Below are 16,551 nucleotides of genomic sequence, written 5' to 3' on the forward strand. Positions count from 1 at the left end.
TCCCTCACACACACTTCTTTCTTTCTTTCTCTATCAACAGCCACTTCCCCATTGCTTATGTGAGTGGAGAAAGGACTTGAAGTGGAAGCTCAAGGCTACTGGAGACTCTCTTCATGTCTCTGATTTATTAGAAAAGGGACGGCCTTCAACGGTTTAAGAAAATGGTTGGAAACTGAGGACTTTCCTCTTCTGATGTCACCAGGGCTACTGTGGGAGGTCTCCTTACATCTTTTAAGAAAGTAAATGTGGGTTATAACTCACCAGCATTTTATATATATATATATATATATACGACAGGCAGGTAATCCTTGTAGAATGAGAGAAACAAAATGTGGAACCTTTTTTAATTCATATCATTTTTTAGTTATATATTATTCATCAGCTGAGATTATTAATATGTCTTTTTCCCCCTGTGAAGATCAGTGGCCTGCCAGGCACTTCTGAGGGTACAGTTATAAGGATGTCAGCTGAATGTTCACTCCAGACTCATATCTCCACATCCTATATGTGTCTGACACTATCAGTACTCCACTGCATCTTTGACAGACTTTTAACATTGCTCTATGCCTTATCTCATTCTGTTCTCTGTGTGATCTACTGACCGTCTTTAATCTTCCCTATAAACCTTCCTTACACCATTTTTCCTCTGTGGTATCACTGCCAGGATGGAGCTTCCCTTCTGAACTTGATCATATGCCACATATTAATGAACTCGTACAGACACTTATATGGCTTCGTTGCAGTTTGCTAAAATCTTTGTTATCATTTATGTTTTCTGAATCTAAAAATTTCTTCCAATGCATTTTTCCCCTGCATTCTAAAAATAATTTGTTCATTAAATGTAACCTCTTCATTCTGTCCAGGGTCACGGTGGGTGCAGAGCCTACCTACACGGAATCATTGGGTGTCTCCCAAAACCTAGTGAGCTGTCTAACTAGAGTGCCTTTTACGTCAATGTGTGCGCCCGTATGTTGTCCCAATTCTTAGACACCTCATTATGCTGCCTACCTTAATCTGGCCGAATTTTAAGGCAGCATCGAACCGTTCCTCATCCAATCTCATGATGCAACGCAAGCACAGCACCCGTCTAAAACTTGTGATGAAACGGGAAGACTAGACTCCATGACGCTGAAATGCTGAGGCGGCGCTAGTTGCTGTGGGAAGTAAACACCGGTTTCATGCAGTGGGCGGGAACTAGCCGTGACGCAATCACTCTCTAACTAGAGCGTCTAGACTCTAGATGACCGTTAGAACGCTGCCGACTTAAACAGCTGTCTACAGAGTCAGTGCCTACGTAGGCAGCTCACTACGTTTTTGGGACAGACCTATTGAGTACAAAGCAGGAGCACACCCAGTCCATCACAGGGCACCAAACACTCACACATTCCCTTACACACTCCTACTTATTGCTTCTTGTGCATGGCCAGTCCTCCTGTCAACCTGTGTTTTTTGTGATTTATTTTTTTAATGTATTATCTTTACATTCTCCCCTTACAGTTGTAGAGTGGAATTCAGCACTGTCCTTAAATCATGGGGGAAGGGAGGGAGGGTGCTGGTTTCCTGCCCTTCTCCAAAAGTTACATACTGCAGTTTCTGCAGTGCTGAGCCTAGAAAAGCAAAGACAGAGGCTCTGTTCTCCCTGTTACAGCTCAGTGAAGCATCACGATGATTTTGAAGCTGTAATTATCACTACCTAGTCTTCCTTTAAAACAAATATTTGAATATTAGCAGTGTCTAACATTGTAATTTACACAACACCCTGGTATTGTGGCATATTGGAAAATGTCTTTTTTGTTTGTTGGTTTGTTTGTTAATAAGATCAATGATAAGAAAAATACTCATTCTACTCATTTAGTATCTAAACTCACAGGAATCTAAATGGAAATGATTTACATTTATGGCATTTGACAGACTCTCTCATCTAGAGGGATTTACAATTCTAATCACGCTACAGAGGTAGAGAAATGTCATGTTGGGAGGCTTGTCCAAGGACTCTTTTTGATGTTGCATGATGAATTGGTTTCCAGGGCAGTGAGTCGAAGCTTTGTTTTCTGTATACAAGCCAGGATTGTTTATTCTTCGTAGCTCCACATAAAAGTCTCTGTATATTGATGCAGTGAAGGGAATAATGGGGAAGTGTAGCATGTAGACGCTCGCAGACACACTGAGGTGCATCAGAACCTCAGCTATGTTTTGTGCTGCTCTGCGGGGCTGTGCATCAAGTAAATCCTGTTTGGTTGTCTGGTAGCTGTGTTCACAAGACCTGAACAATAACTTGAAGTATCACAAAAACAAAAGGGAGGATCGGTTGTCAAAAGAGTTCAAACGTAATGTTGAATGCTGCCCTCTAGTGCAAACCATTAAGGTTACGTTAAAATATTTAGGCAAAGACATGCAAAGCAATAAACTACGTTAAACTTACTGTGTCAGAAGTGAAGCATGTCATACATATGCAGCTTGATATAACAATTTTTTATAATTTAATATAATTTAGCCTGTTGTAGTGTGGCTGCTGTTCCAGCTGTGCTCTGTGTGCCCCACACCGAATCAGATTTTTAAAAGCGTAGGTTGTTTAGTGCCTCTGTTGTTATCTTTCTGTCAAATACTTCTGGACAGAAGTTAACAGCGCTGTGCTCTGTACTTCAGAGAAAAGATGAGAGCAATTTGTTCAATCTAGACTCGATTTAGCCCTTAACCAGCCCATTCTTTTTGTTGTATTTTCCCACCCCACTGCCTCATTTGTTGGGGCAGCCCTGACGACGAGCCGTTTCAGAGTGAAGAGTTCACTGTTTTGGCGAGAGTGCATTTGTAACGCAGCCAAAAAAAACACGACCGCCTAATTTTCAGCTTGGACCGACATGCTGTCAGTTGAGAAGCGAAAGTAAGGCCTGTAGATCCACTTAGCATGGCTTTGATCACATTAGAGCTTCCCCAGCTCTTTCTCGTGCTTTCAATTTAAGTCATATTTTCTCCTCATTCTTTGGGGTTTTCACTTCACTGAGTGAAATCTCTGGCTCAGATTAACTTTATGAATGAAGCACTGTACTGCAGAAAAATAACAGAAGCACTGTTGCATCCAACAACTATTAGAAAGTTTTAAGATCCAACTACTGGCAGAGTTTGCCGTTCAACAGCTCTTTCTCATCCTCCCCAGAAAATGAGAGTAAATTATAGCTGCTTGGACGTTCATACCTTCCACTCTCTTTCCAGTCATCATATTGAACTGGACACTGTGTTCTGCTCTAGTCTTCCCTGACTCTGAAGTCTGAGACTGACCTCACATTAGTCCAGACAAACTCTGCTCTTGTAGTGGTGCTGTTTGGACCCAAACCATTGCTTAACCTCTTGTCTCTCTGTAGGACTGGGGTGTGGATGGGTGGGGGAGAAACAAACGCGTGTCGGTACATCACACACAAACACACGCACACAGTCCGGTCATATTATTATGACCACCTCCTTGTATCTACACTCATTATCCATTCTCTCAGATTCACTGTCTACAGGAGCACTTTGTAGTTCTACATTAACAGACTGGAGCCAATTGGTTTGCCCATTTTCACCCTGTTCTATCAATGTTCATAACCCCCAGAGGACCACCTCAGAGCAGGTATGGTTGGACGGTGGATCATTCTCAGTGCTGCAGTGACACTGGCGTAGATGTGGTGTGTTAGTGTGTTTTGTGCTGATTTGAGTGGATCAGACACAGCAGTGCGTCTGGTGTGTTTAAAACCCTCATTGTCACTGCTGGACTGAGCATGTATAAATAAAATAAAACGGACAATAGGCTGTAATAATAAAACTACAAAGTGCTCATGTATGATCAGGGGAACTCAGAGCTTAGACAGTAAGTGAAGAAACCAGGAGGTGGTCATAATGTTATGGTTGATCGGTGTGTGTGTGTGTGACTTGAAGCCTGTGTTCAATAAAAATAATGTTATTGAAATAACAGAAGTTAAAACATATTGTTTGTGTGTGTGTTTGTCACAGTGTGTGTGTGGTGATGGCGCTGGATGAGATGTCATGTGACAAGTCAGGCTGTATGTTATTGGCTGATGTTCATGAGATGTCACTCTCAGAGGTCATCAGTATGTTCCTGAGTTCTTAATGCCTTGATGCCCCAGTGACAGTGATGTGTTCAGTCCTTACACACTGCTCAACCATCCAGAGCTCCAGACTCTCGCTCTAATAACCGAGTCCGTCTGGCTGCAGGCTTCCTGAGCATGAACCAGGAGCAGCAGAGAGAGAGGGACAGCGTGTGTGTGCGTGAAAGCTGTTGAGTTTACTCTGAAGTGGGAGCCTCTCCCACAAGCAGCAGATTTTCAGCCAGAACTCTCACTTAATCCACATTCAGAGGAGAGGCACCAGCTGCCCATAGACGGAACTAATGAATTAAACCAGCACCGTTTCTGCTGTGACATTAGAAGCCATTTTTATCGTGGACCTCTTCTAGATTCCCCACAGTTTTAGTCATTACTGCATGTAAACTTTCTAAAGGTAATCCTAAGGCGAAATGATTTATAGCTTTCTGTTTTGCATATTGTGCCACTGGCAACCAAATGCAACCTTGCAGAATTCAAATGAGAATTCAGTGAAGCTGTTGCTTCCCTGAAAGAAGTTGTTTTTGTAATGAGTTCTTCCTTTTCTCTGAGTTTAAAGCATAACACAGCAGTCAGAATATGCAGTATATGGCCAACAGTTTGTAGACAACCACTCACTCGGTGTTTATCCTGAAATCAAGGTTAACGATAGGACAACTGACCCACTCCCACACTGCAGTAATAACCTCTGCTCCTCTAAGAAGACTTTACTGGAGCTGTTGGAACATTGCGTTTAGCTACACTGGCATTAGTAAGGTCATTAATCATGACGTTATTGTCTCAACAATAAGTTCCTAACGTCACATTAACATGTGGACAATGTTTTGCTTAGACCTAGAAAGTGTACGTTAAGCAGTACAACTGAACACGCTCGAGTTTCATTAAACAGATTCACTAAAATCTGGTCCTCTGGGACCCACAGAATTTTGCTGGTTGGAGCAACATCAACATTGTCCTGAGGTTCTTTAACAGTGGTTTGATTCCTACAGCACTAAAGAACCACATCTGAAAAAGCAATCTGTCTTAAAAAACATTTAAATTTCAAATGTATAAAATGTAAAGGGGCCATATTATGAAGAAATCAATTTTTAAGCACACTCTCACATTAATTAGTGGAGCTCGAGTCTTCAAGCCCTAAACTGTGAAATAAAACCCTGTCGATATTTTTTTGTGGGTTCACAGTCAAAGTATGGGGTAAAATGAGCTGTTCTGACTTTGTGGTGCTTCTTACATGTAGGGCTGAGACTTTGGAAGTGTACCGCTTCCTGATCCAAGTCTCTCCAACCAGCCCGGGACCTGTGGTTATGTCAGTGCATAGGGAAGGTGTTGAACAGAGTTCAACACGAGTGCAGAGAAGAAAGAGTACAGAGCAAAAATGGCTAAAAATCAGAGCTTCTGAACTGAGCAGGGTCTTGTTCTCATCTATAGGAACAGGTGCTGAAACCGGTCCTTGTGGTATCCTTATGGCCAAAGCATTTCACAGGCATTGCATTAAGACCCCAGGGAGCTGTGTTAATTTGTGGAAAAAGGAGAGTCCCCTCAAACTATTCATTTGTCATTGGTACGTGAAAAATTTTAACCCTTTAAACCGGTATCACCCTCAATCACAAATGGATCACATCAGTTGGGCTCTATTACAGACAGTTGCTCAGTCAGAGTGACAGGAGAAGAACAGAGGCCATTCACATGCATGATGCCTGAGGTAGACCTTAAGGTCCACAGCTCCAGCGGGTGATTGACAGTGACAAGCTAGTGCTGGGAGTGGAGAGAGGGAATTTGTTGGCTGCCTCTATTCTGCGCAGACTTCACAGCGTTTATGCGAGACAGACTTGGCAGTTTTGAACACAAAGAATTTCATCTGCAGTCTAACGTGCTAAAAGACTGGAGCACACAAACGCTTTGTATGCAACTTCCATGCAGCTATGAGCCTCTGTCACAAAGATACTCTCAATGGCCAAACACTTCACCGTAACAGTTGAACGTCATCAGAAAGCGGGACTTCACAAGGGCAGGGTTTTGAAGAAATGAATAACCCAGCATATGGTCAGCCTGGCAGGCCAACACAAGACCTGTCTGCGTGACACTGTCAGTGTCAAACACTTCAAAGGAGAATTTCATTCAGTCTGTCCGGTGCCGACTAATCACCGCCAACATGATGCTCACAGAATGACGCACATCCACCGGCCGATGACAGCTGACGCATCCGCTGTCTACAATGATGGCGCAATTAAAGTTTCGAGTTCAAAGGCTGGATTCAAGTAGCTGCGCTTGATGCCTCAAAGTGTGCCTCGTGCTGCACTGCTTTTATTTGCTGAGTAAATATGTTCAGGATAACACAAACACACACACACACACACACACACACAAACACCACATTAAACATCCACTGGTCAGATTACCAGATACACATACTCTTAAGTGCCTGATTAGTCTGTCCATCAGTGGAAAATGACCACTGCCCTCCAGATATTATTTGATTGGTCACTCTCAACACAGGCAGAACTCCACCATGGTCATGGTTCTGTAACGTTCAGGAGGTTCTGCTGGTCCAGTTCTGCGAAGTGGCTGTTTTGGGTTTTTTTTTTTTTTATATTATACTTACTACTGTCTTTATTAAAAATGTCTAGATCACATGTCCTAAAGTGTGTGGACACCTGCTTATCCAACATTTATTCTTTTCAAAATTCTTCAAAATCATAACCAAGCTTCACTGATCTCTCAAAAGCAATACAAATAAGAATGAGAACATATTAATATATAAGGAAATAGGATATAAAACATTCAACTAGAGCTTGTTGCTTTCTGTAGTAAATTACAAAATATTGCAGGCATATCTATAAATCCACAAGATCCTAATACTGGCCGATAGTATCAGCCATCTGATATATCGATATAACTGCGTCCTTCCTTCTCTCTCTTCCTCAATCTATCCATCCCTTTCATCGCCCCCTCGTGTATCTATCCTTCCGTCCTTCCTCCTGCTCAGACAGGTTTTCTTGCCTCCTCCACCAACGAGCTTTGATTTTCTGCTTTATGGAACAGATGTCTGGATCTGTACACGTTCGGCAGACTTGTGTGTCCTATCCCTGAGGAAAAAGTGCCTTTATGCACTGCTATTCTTCCACCTCTCTCTCTCTCTGTCTCTTGCTCTCTCTCTCTCTTTCTCTCACTCACTCTCTCTCTCTCACGCTCCCACTCTCTCTCTCTCTCACACACACACACACACACAGGCACAGGAAGGTCAAAGAGTGCTGGGCAGCTTGTGTGATACCACATCTATGAGATGAAAAACACCAGAGAGTTTCTTGACGAGAGAGGGACATAGAGAAAGGGGGGAGGGGTAAGAGAGAGAGAGAAAAAGTGAGAGAAAGAGGGAGGAGAGAGGTTTGATGAGAGGAACAGAAATAAATATGTCAGACATCTTGCCATCTGTACAGGGGGCACTCCAAAGGGACTAATTAGCCGGCTGAGGCAGGTTGAGACGCTCGGTTGAAAACGATGCACTCTTCTGGGGGAATCAGGTGCTGCAGCCTCCACTCACCACTGACTCACTCCTCCATGTTTAGGCGGGCTGCCGGAGTCCCCTTTTGCTCCCTACGCCCATTCCTCTGCTGAGAAAAAGCCTCCGGATTCTGTATTTTTAACCCTGGCATGCAGCAGCTTTAAGGTCTGCTTCACTAGTGCGTTTAAACGTTCATACAGGATGCAGAAAGATGAGGAGTCCTGAAGGCAGTTGTTTTACAGGTTGTTTCCCTGCAGCTCATTTGTTTTGAGACTGAGTCATAGGCCTTCTTCAGAATAACAGGCTTCTGTCTTGTGAGGGTGAGGACACTGTGCTCAAAAATGACATAGTGGCTTAGAGTCAGTGTGGGTGGCACGGCTGCCAGACAGCTCCAGGATTTTGTGATTCTGGGTTCGGGCCTTGCTTCAGGTCTTGTGGGTTTGCTCTGAGAGCCCCAGTTTTGTCCCTCAGTCCTAAAACACCTGGGGGCAGGTCTAATGGTGATGAGAAATTGCCATTTGGAGTAAGTGCATAATGCTCTGTGATAGACCGATAAGGTTGTGTTTTCCAGTTGTGCTCAGTGTTTGCAGAATGTTTCATGACCCACCACAACCTGATCAGGATGAATGAATGAATGAATGAAATTCAAATCATCAATGCTTAGAATTCACAGTTATTGCTGGCAATAATTAAAGCATACTGTATGTTTTATATACATTACATTCTTATTAATTACATCAGTATTTTTTTTCACACAGCTTATTGTATATATATTTATACACACACACACACACACACACACACACACATTTTTCACCCCCAAAGTTCAGTCCAAAGACTTATATTTGCAGATTCTCTCAAGTCAAGTAGTCTAGATAAGCTATATATATATATATATATATATATATAGCAAGGCTCTAAGGGGATTGCTGTAAAAATAAATGTTTGATACTATATACAGGAAAATTAATTAATTAATTCATTCATTCATTCATTCATTATCTGTAACCACTTATCCAGTTCAGGGTCATGGTGGGTCTGGAGCCTAGCCTGAATCATTGGGCGCAAGGCGGGAATAAACCCTGGAGGGGGCGCCAGTCCTTCACAGGGCAACACACTCACACACATACACCTATGGACACTTTTGAGTTGCCAATCCACATACTAAAGTGTGTTTTTGGACTGTGGGAGGAAACCGGAGCACCGGAGGAAACCCATACAGACACAGGGAGAACACACCAAACTCCTCACAGACAGTGACGTCCAGGTTGCGACACTACCTGCTTTGCCACCATGCTGCCCATAATTTTTTTGTGGCTTCAGTGTAATTTTTGGTGTTAAATATAAGTTTTATGCTTTTTAACTGGATTTTCAGTAAATGGGGAGAGAGCAGGAAAAAAAACTGTTGACTATTGCACTGCATTTGCAGACTATACTGCAATTTCTACTGATCCCAGGTCAGCCATTCAGCCAGTCATGTTAAAAAATGGCTGCATTATTTATAAAGCCCGGTTTTTATAGTAAATCACTTCTGCCTTTTAATTTAGAATTACTTTAGAACTGGTGTGTCTTCATCTATGTAAAAAAAAAATCCTGAAATGCAGGTTTTGAATAAGAATATGCGTTATTACTCAGAACATAATGATTGAAATGGGTCACTGACCCACTCCTTGCTTGAACTTTGCTGTTCTGGGCAGGCACTGTCTTTCATAACCTCGGAACAGCCATTCCGGCAGTGGACGTACAGCAGAAACGCATGGCCTGGCCTTAGGGATATGCCAAGTGCTACATAAGCAGCTGCTTAACATGACAACGCTAAAACATTATGGCTGCTTTGTTTTGCCTTTAAACCACAACATGTCCGCTCCTGAAGCTGCATGGTGTCCCTCTGCCTGCTGGAAAAATAGAATGGCTCTGACCACTCTGCCCACAGTTTACTCACAGCTCTGTTTAATCAATAGGTGCGAGTCCTGTGAGTGCTGCCTGGGCTACAGAGGCTGTGTTAGAGCTGAGGTGTTTCCCACAGCTCATCTCTGCTAATGTCATCTGTCCTAAAAGCTTTGTGTGGTTACTGCATATGTTTTACCATTGAGACCTCAGGAGGGAGGCTTTTCTGAACCCAAGATGGTGGTCTAGGGACATTTTCTGAACAAACTTTGGAGAAAATGGAAAGACATGTTTTTATGAGGCCATCATCAATAGCTGTCAGTAGACAGACACTACTGTCTAAGTTGGAGCCCAGACAACACCAGGTAAGACCAGAGAATATCTCATAATTGGACACGCTCTCTCTGGGTTGCTAGCCTTGTTCTCCCAGCTCAGGTGACTGGAGAAAACCAAGCTAGCATGTGGAACTGACAATGACTAAACTGGGAGGATCTCCTCAGTGCAGAAAGCCACACAAAGCTGGGGTTTTGTTGTAATGTTTGGCTGTAGACTGTGTCTATGTTGGTATAATGAGTATTTACACAGTAATTTCAATGTTCAGATATTTTGAATCTCAGGTGGTTAAAATGAGACCCCAGACACCCATATACATCCTTAATGAAGACAAGATCATCTACAGACTAGACACTAGACAAAGTGACACCATTTAATTAACCTTTGCAGGACAAAGTAGAAAAAAAACATGTAATACATCATTATATATATACTTTAGGTACTATATAATCTAAAGAATATATTTATCTTTATTTATGTCTTTCCCAGTCATTAGAATCTTCTAAGTAGTTTTGAAAAGAGAGATTGCTATGGTTACACTGTGTTATATGAGGACAGACTTGCATTTATTTGTTTGTCTGCTTTCAAAATGTGCTGGAATATAAAAATGACTTATACAGGAATATGCCTCATTATCATCATCAGACCACCATCATCACGGACCCTAAAACCAGGCTAATTCAGCCACTCTCCACAGCACCAAAGAGCAATCTACCTCAGTTCCTTATATATCTGCATAAAATGTGAACGCAAATACTGTTTATTATTAACTATATATTATTATTATAGCTACTTGTTAGTCAAAATATGAAAGGATTATAAAGCAAGATTAAGACTGAGACTGGGTTAGTTTTAATTTATCATAGGTTTCAATCATTTATATAGTTTATAGTATAATTCCAGTTTGTTAAAAAAAAAACGAAAAAAGGAATGTGCAATAGGATTTGAAGGAAAAACTGATTTATTTTATTGGCTTATTATTATTATTATTTTTTTTCAGGCAATATATAATAGAATGTTAAATAATAAAAAACATACTGTCGATACTGCCTGTAAAAGCTCATTTGATGTCTTTGAGTAGTTATATAAAATATAGTTTATATAATCTGTACATTGAACATGAACATTTTTGAAGGCCATTTGCAACAGATGTGTTTAAAGGATTTCTAAAACATCTGACTCCTTCTTTAAAAATGGTATTATGTTTATTTACCTTTAATTGCTCCTTTTTTAATACTCACACCCTTAATTAGGTTTAACAGGATACATTAAAGCTGCCTGTCAAACTGAACTCATTACAAAAGTCCTGATTCAGTGTGATAATGACTCGGGAAACAAAACACTAAAGATTAATGGACGGAAAACTCTGGCTCTGCTTTTATAAACCAGGATTACACAGCAGCACATTTAACCCCACAGCTCACACTCCTCATCTCCTGCCTTCTCTGAGCTTTATTCATAGGAGTGAGCTGTAATATTTACTGATGTTAAAGGACTGAATCACAGCACAGTCTGCACTTGAAGTAGGTTCAGATTTCACCAACACAGAAAACTACCACTCTGAAAATTATTTCAAAGAAAAATGTTTACTTCTTTCAGTACTGTTTTTCAACACTTTTGATCAACAATAATTTTTGCCGATAACTAATTACATATAGTAATGATTAAGTAAACCCTAGGCCTACATTCTAGTATTACATTGCATGGGAAAAAAAGTTGACAATTTAATATTCTGTATTTACTGTTCATTTTATTTGATATGTATATAATATATGTGCCCTGTATTGCATTGGCTACTCTGCATACTTTGGTAGCCTGCTTTTACAATGTTCTTTAATGCTCATGACCCTCAGCGCTGCAGTGACATTGATGTGGTGGTGGGGTTTTGATGTGTGTTGTGTGTTTAGCGGTATGAATGGATCAGACGCAGCAGTGCTGCTGTGGTGTCTTTAAACACCACCGACTGTCCATCAACTGTACTTTCAGTTAGGCACTCCTACCTCATTGGTCCACCTTTTAGATGTAAAATCAAAGACTGTAGCTCATCAGTTGCACAGTTTGTGTTGGTTGTCCTCGAGTCCTTCATCAGTGGTCACTGGACGCTGCTCATAGAACATTGTTGGCTGGATATATCAGTCCAGCAGTGACACCGAGGGGTTTACAAAATTCCAGCAGCACTGTTGTGTCTGATCCACATTCCACAATCCAAGTGTTGAAGAAGAGGGTGAACGGGGCAGCAACACAAAGTATTGGACTACAGTCTGAACAAAGTGCCTCTTTATGGTCAATGGAGCTGAGGGTATGGACAATCAAGGTAGAAACAATGAGGTGGTATATATATATATATATATATATATATATATATATATATATATATATATATATATATATATATATTCCTTTGGAGGAATGAAAAATCTCTCTTTCTTTCACTCCATCTTAAGATGCAAATGTTTGCATTTTGAATCTCTTGTGGTGGGATTGGGATGCTCTAAAGGTTAGAAAGAGAAAGGGCACACTTCTGTTCCCTGAGAAATTCCTGGCTCTTTATGCCCTCAGCGCTGTTTATTCTCCTGTCTTGTGCACAAACAGCCAGGCTGAGTCCACACTCTTATTAAAAGAACAACAGATCTGATTCAGTGCATCAAGGAGCGCTTAATCACAACCCTTTATTGCCTGAATTATTTAGACACCGCAATATTTTCTTGGGAGCTCGGAGAGCTGGTCGCTGCTGCTAAACATATGCAGAAAACCCTCACAAGTCTCAGCCAAACCAGGAGGCACTGAGCTCCACGCATGGAACCAATCTTTGTGCTAATTTGATAAGATATGCTGGCAAAGGCTTTGAGAGGATGGCTGTGATTTTCAGATTGCCCCCCCACCACCCCCCTCCCCTTTACGTGAGGAACACGAGCTTGGCCCGGCAGCGAGATGAGGCTCTGATTGCTTTTGTGTGTTTCAGTCTCTCTGGACCCCTCACAAAGATAGAGGGGGAATTACTGGCCAACAGCCTTTGATAGTATATCAAGATTACTGTGTTTGCCAGCCAGGAGCAGACCACCAAAACAGTGAGGGATCGTGTCACCGTGAAGCCGCTTGAAGAATGGCAAACTCAGAGGCTGATATTTGAGAGCGTTACTGTGAATGATTGATGGATTCCCTGACAGCGTTGAGGCCAAATGATCCTGTGTTTGAGCTCTTGTGGAGCTGGCAGACGCTTTATAGCTCGGTCTCTGTGCATATATGTGTATCTGACCCCTGCTCTGCAGTCTGACCATGACCCCACCATCTGTGTGTGGTTTTTTATTTTATTCTTTATATCTGTAACTGATCTAACCTGGTATATGTGTGTGCGTGTGTGTTTGTGTGTAGGATGCGGGAGAGGGAACTGAGGAGCGTGGGCAGGAGAGTGCTACTGCTTGGCGTCTGTCTGCTGTCTTTGTGGGGGCAGCTGAGCCTGGCCTCCTCACACCGGAGCCACATTGGTGAGTCATACACACACACACACACATATTGTTAATAACAACTTATTAGCATCAAAACACCAAGCTTGCTACTGAGTTGCATCTCAAACTGTGCTGCTTCAGTCCCAGTAAAACAGCTGCTGCTTGTGCACTTGAAATGTCTTTCCACTTCCACAAGCTCATTTAACCTCCCCTCAGTCTGCCCAGGGGTCCTTCACACACACGGAGCTCCAACAGCACCAACCTATACAGTCCGACCCCTCCCCAACCTGACTCTACAAAGTCCCATAAAAGAACCACTTTTGCTTCTTAAAGAACCCTTCAGTAGCTGATTCTTCAAATATCCATTTTTGTAAATCATCTGTGTTACCAATATATATATATATTATTATAATTAGAGGAGAAAGAAAAAGCATTGCACGCAGGAATTTTAAGATTTTAAGGGATTTGGGAGAGTTTGTGGCCCATTCATCATGAAATTTTGAAAGAGTAATAGCAGTTGTAGTCACACAGCTCCAGGGATCTGGGCTATTGAGGGTTCGAGTCCAGTATTGGGTGACTGTCTGCGAGGGGTTTGGTGTGTTCTCCCTGTGTCCGCATGGGTTTCCTCTGGGTGCTCCGGTTTCCTCCCACGGTACAAAAACCGGTAGGTTGATTGGTGACTCAAAAGTGTCCGTAGGTGTGAGTGTGTGAGTCAATGTGTTAGTGTATCGCCCTGTGAAGGACTAGCGCCTCCTCCAGGGTGTGTTCCCTGCCTTGCACCCAGTAATTCTGGCTAGGCTCTGGACCCACCGGGTAACTGAACTGAATAAGTGGTTACAGACTATGTATGAATAGCAGCTGTTTAAAAATGGAAAAAAATAGGTAAAATGGAAATATGAGGTTTTGTTCCAAAAGTGATGAAAAGCACAACCTCTTTAAAGTGTATAAACCTGGTTAGTATCTTGTGTACATTGCCTTTCATATTCATATGCCTATTAGTTCTACGTGTATGTTCCTTGCTTCTCTTGTATGATTCCAAAAGTAAAAAACAATCAAATTATTGAATTTAAATTTGAAATTATTAAAAACTCACTTTGCACATTGTCAGTTCATAAACTCACGTCAAATCATAAATTAATGGCTCCACTCACCACAGAGCAGATTGGATCCTAGCTATGTAACTAAAGCATAAATGTATACTGTCATTTGGGTGGTGGATCATTCTGAATACTACAGTGACACTGACATGGTTGTGGTATGTTTGTGTGTATTGCACTAGTACGAATTGGTCAGACACAGCAGTGCTGCAGGAGTTTTTAAACACCTCAGGGTCACTGTTGGACAGAGAACAGTCCACCAGCCATGAATCCTGTGTGCTGTGTTTTGAACCACTAATGAAGGACAAGAGGATGACTAAAGCAAACTGTGCAGTGACACATCTACAAGGTGGGTGTGTCTAACAGAGTAGACATTGTGTGGTCACAGACAAACTCCAGCATGGCCTATAGGTTAATGAAGCGGACCTTGGTCCAAAATGTTGCCGGTCCCATAGCGTAGAGGAAATTGGGGGCAGGGATAAGGGAAGGAACAATGTTGTCTCATTCCTCCACGTCCACCGCTGATGTGCCCTTGACTAAGGAGCATAAACCCCAACTGCACTGTGTGTGTGTGTGTGTGTGTGTTCACGTGCCACATTTGTACAACGACATTAAAATCACATTCACACATACTAGTAACAAAGTATACAGAGCATTAGTCTGTTACTTAAGACAACAATTTGCAAGTATATTGTTAGTGGAGAAGATGAAATGGACAATGTTATAGATACAGGTAATATATATATTATAATATAAAATATGAAAATGTATAACTATATTGTATAAAAGCCTTTTGTTAATTAACTTGATACAGTGCTTGGTAGATTTTTCTTTTCTGTTTTGATACCACTGTTTTTTTATGATAGACCATTTCATAAAACAACTATAAAAGATTATTATAATAATGATATTTGATATGATATTATAACTGATCCATAAAGCCAGGTGGGAGCAGCTGTATTATAATTAGAATGACTCACATAAAAAGATTCATTTTGTGAAATCCAAAGAACCGTTTAAGACAATGGACCTTTTAATGTTTTGAAATGGATCGTTTTATGTTAATGGTTCTATATTTAACCGTTCTCATCACTAAAGAACCTCAGACGACTCTCTTATTAAACACTGTAGAAGTTTCGGATTTGACTCCTACTTCCAGAACAGTTTTCTCTTATGATTTCCAGAAAGTGCTCCAGGCTTATTTAGGACAGTGTGGGGTCTCTGATGGGTCTATGAGGGGTCTGTGTGGCCCCTGTGTGTGTCCTGACAGGAATTGGGCTCACTGACCCCAGCTGCAGAGGTCATGACTGCTGGAGGAGATGTGCCAAGTTAATCAGAGAGATCACAGTGATGAGAGAGAGAGAGAGAAAGAGAGAGAAGAGACAAAGAGAAAAACTGAGAGAGAGACAGATATATATATATATATATATATATATATATATATATATATATATATATATATATATATATATATATATATAGAGAGAGAGAGAGAGAGAGAGAGAGAGAGAGAGAGAGAGAGAGAGAGAGAGAGAGAGAGAGAGAGAGAGAGAGAGAGAGCACCAACCCAGGGCTAAAGGTGGAAGCTGTGACTTCACATTGCAGTAATGAGGGGCGTCCACTTGGGTAAACAGTGGCAGGACACTGGGCTGAAGTGGGAAAATAATGTTTGAGGAATTAAACCCAGGGCAAAGAAGGCCAGGAGACAACATACACAAATCCTCCTCCACTAGGATGCGTGTATTTTAGAGATGGTGTTGTTCTGTCTTCCGCTCTCATGCCAGGAGGGCTGCTGAAGACCCATCGGGGACAAGAGACAGAGGCTGAGCCAATTAATCTCTCCTTCACAAGCCAAAGGCCAGCTCTAAATAAAATCGGCCAGCGTTTCAGAGGCAGCGACAAAGATAGCAACAAGTTAGGAGAGCCCATCGTTCTCCCGGCAGAGGTGCATGTGCTGGCCTGGCAATAGAGCGGGTGATTGATTATGGCGAGGACCCCCAATCAGTCAGCCCCTTGGCGGGCCGAGAGAGCTGCTTTCCAGGCCGCCTGAGCTCCAGCGCTCCTGGCTAACACGCAGCTAATCACATATTTAGTCCCAGTAGCTCTCTGAGGTCAGGCCAAGGAGTGCCCAGTAAACAAACCTCTTTAGCCCCAGCGGCTCAGAGAGCTGGGGGCATGCTGTCGCTCAG

General features: G+C 41.9%; 1 protein-coding gene across 1 annotated transcript in view; it reads left to right on the forward strand.

Moving 5' to 3' along the window:
• The window catches only part of tafa3a (TAFA chemokine like family member 3a), a 112,258-nt gene that overhangs the window by 57,383 nt on the left and 38,324 nt on the right, over positions 1-16,551 (forward strand). Inside the window, exon 2 of the mRNA XM_066666098.1 lies at positions 13,192-13,304. Within this exon, the coding sequence (XP_066522195.1) occupies positions 13,193-13,304 (112 nt within the window). The 5' untranslated portion in view covers position 13,192. The remainder of the gene's footprint in view (positions 1-13,191; positions 13,305-16,551) is intronic.

This window comes from Hoplias malabaricus, chromosome 3 (assembly GCF_029633855.1).
Source record: "Hoplias malabaricus isolate fHopMal1 chromosome 3, fHopMal1.hap1, whole genome shotgun sequence".
Lineage (NCBI taxonomy): Eukaryota > Metazoa > Chordata > Actinopteri > Characiformes > Erythrinidae > Hoplias > Hoplias malabaricus.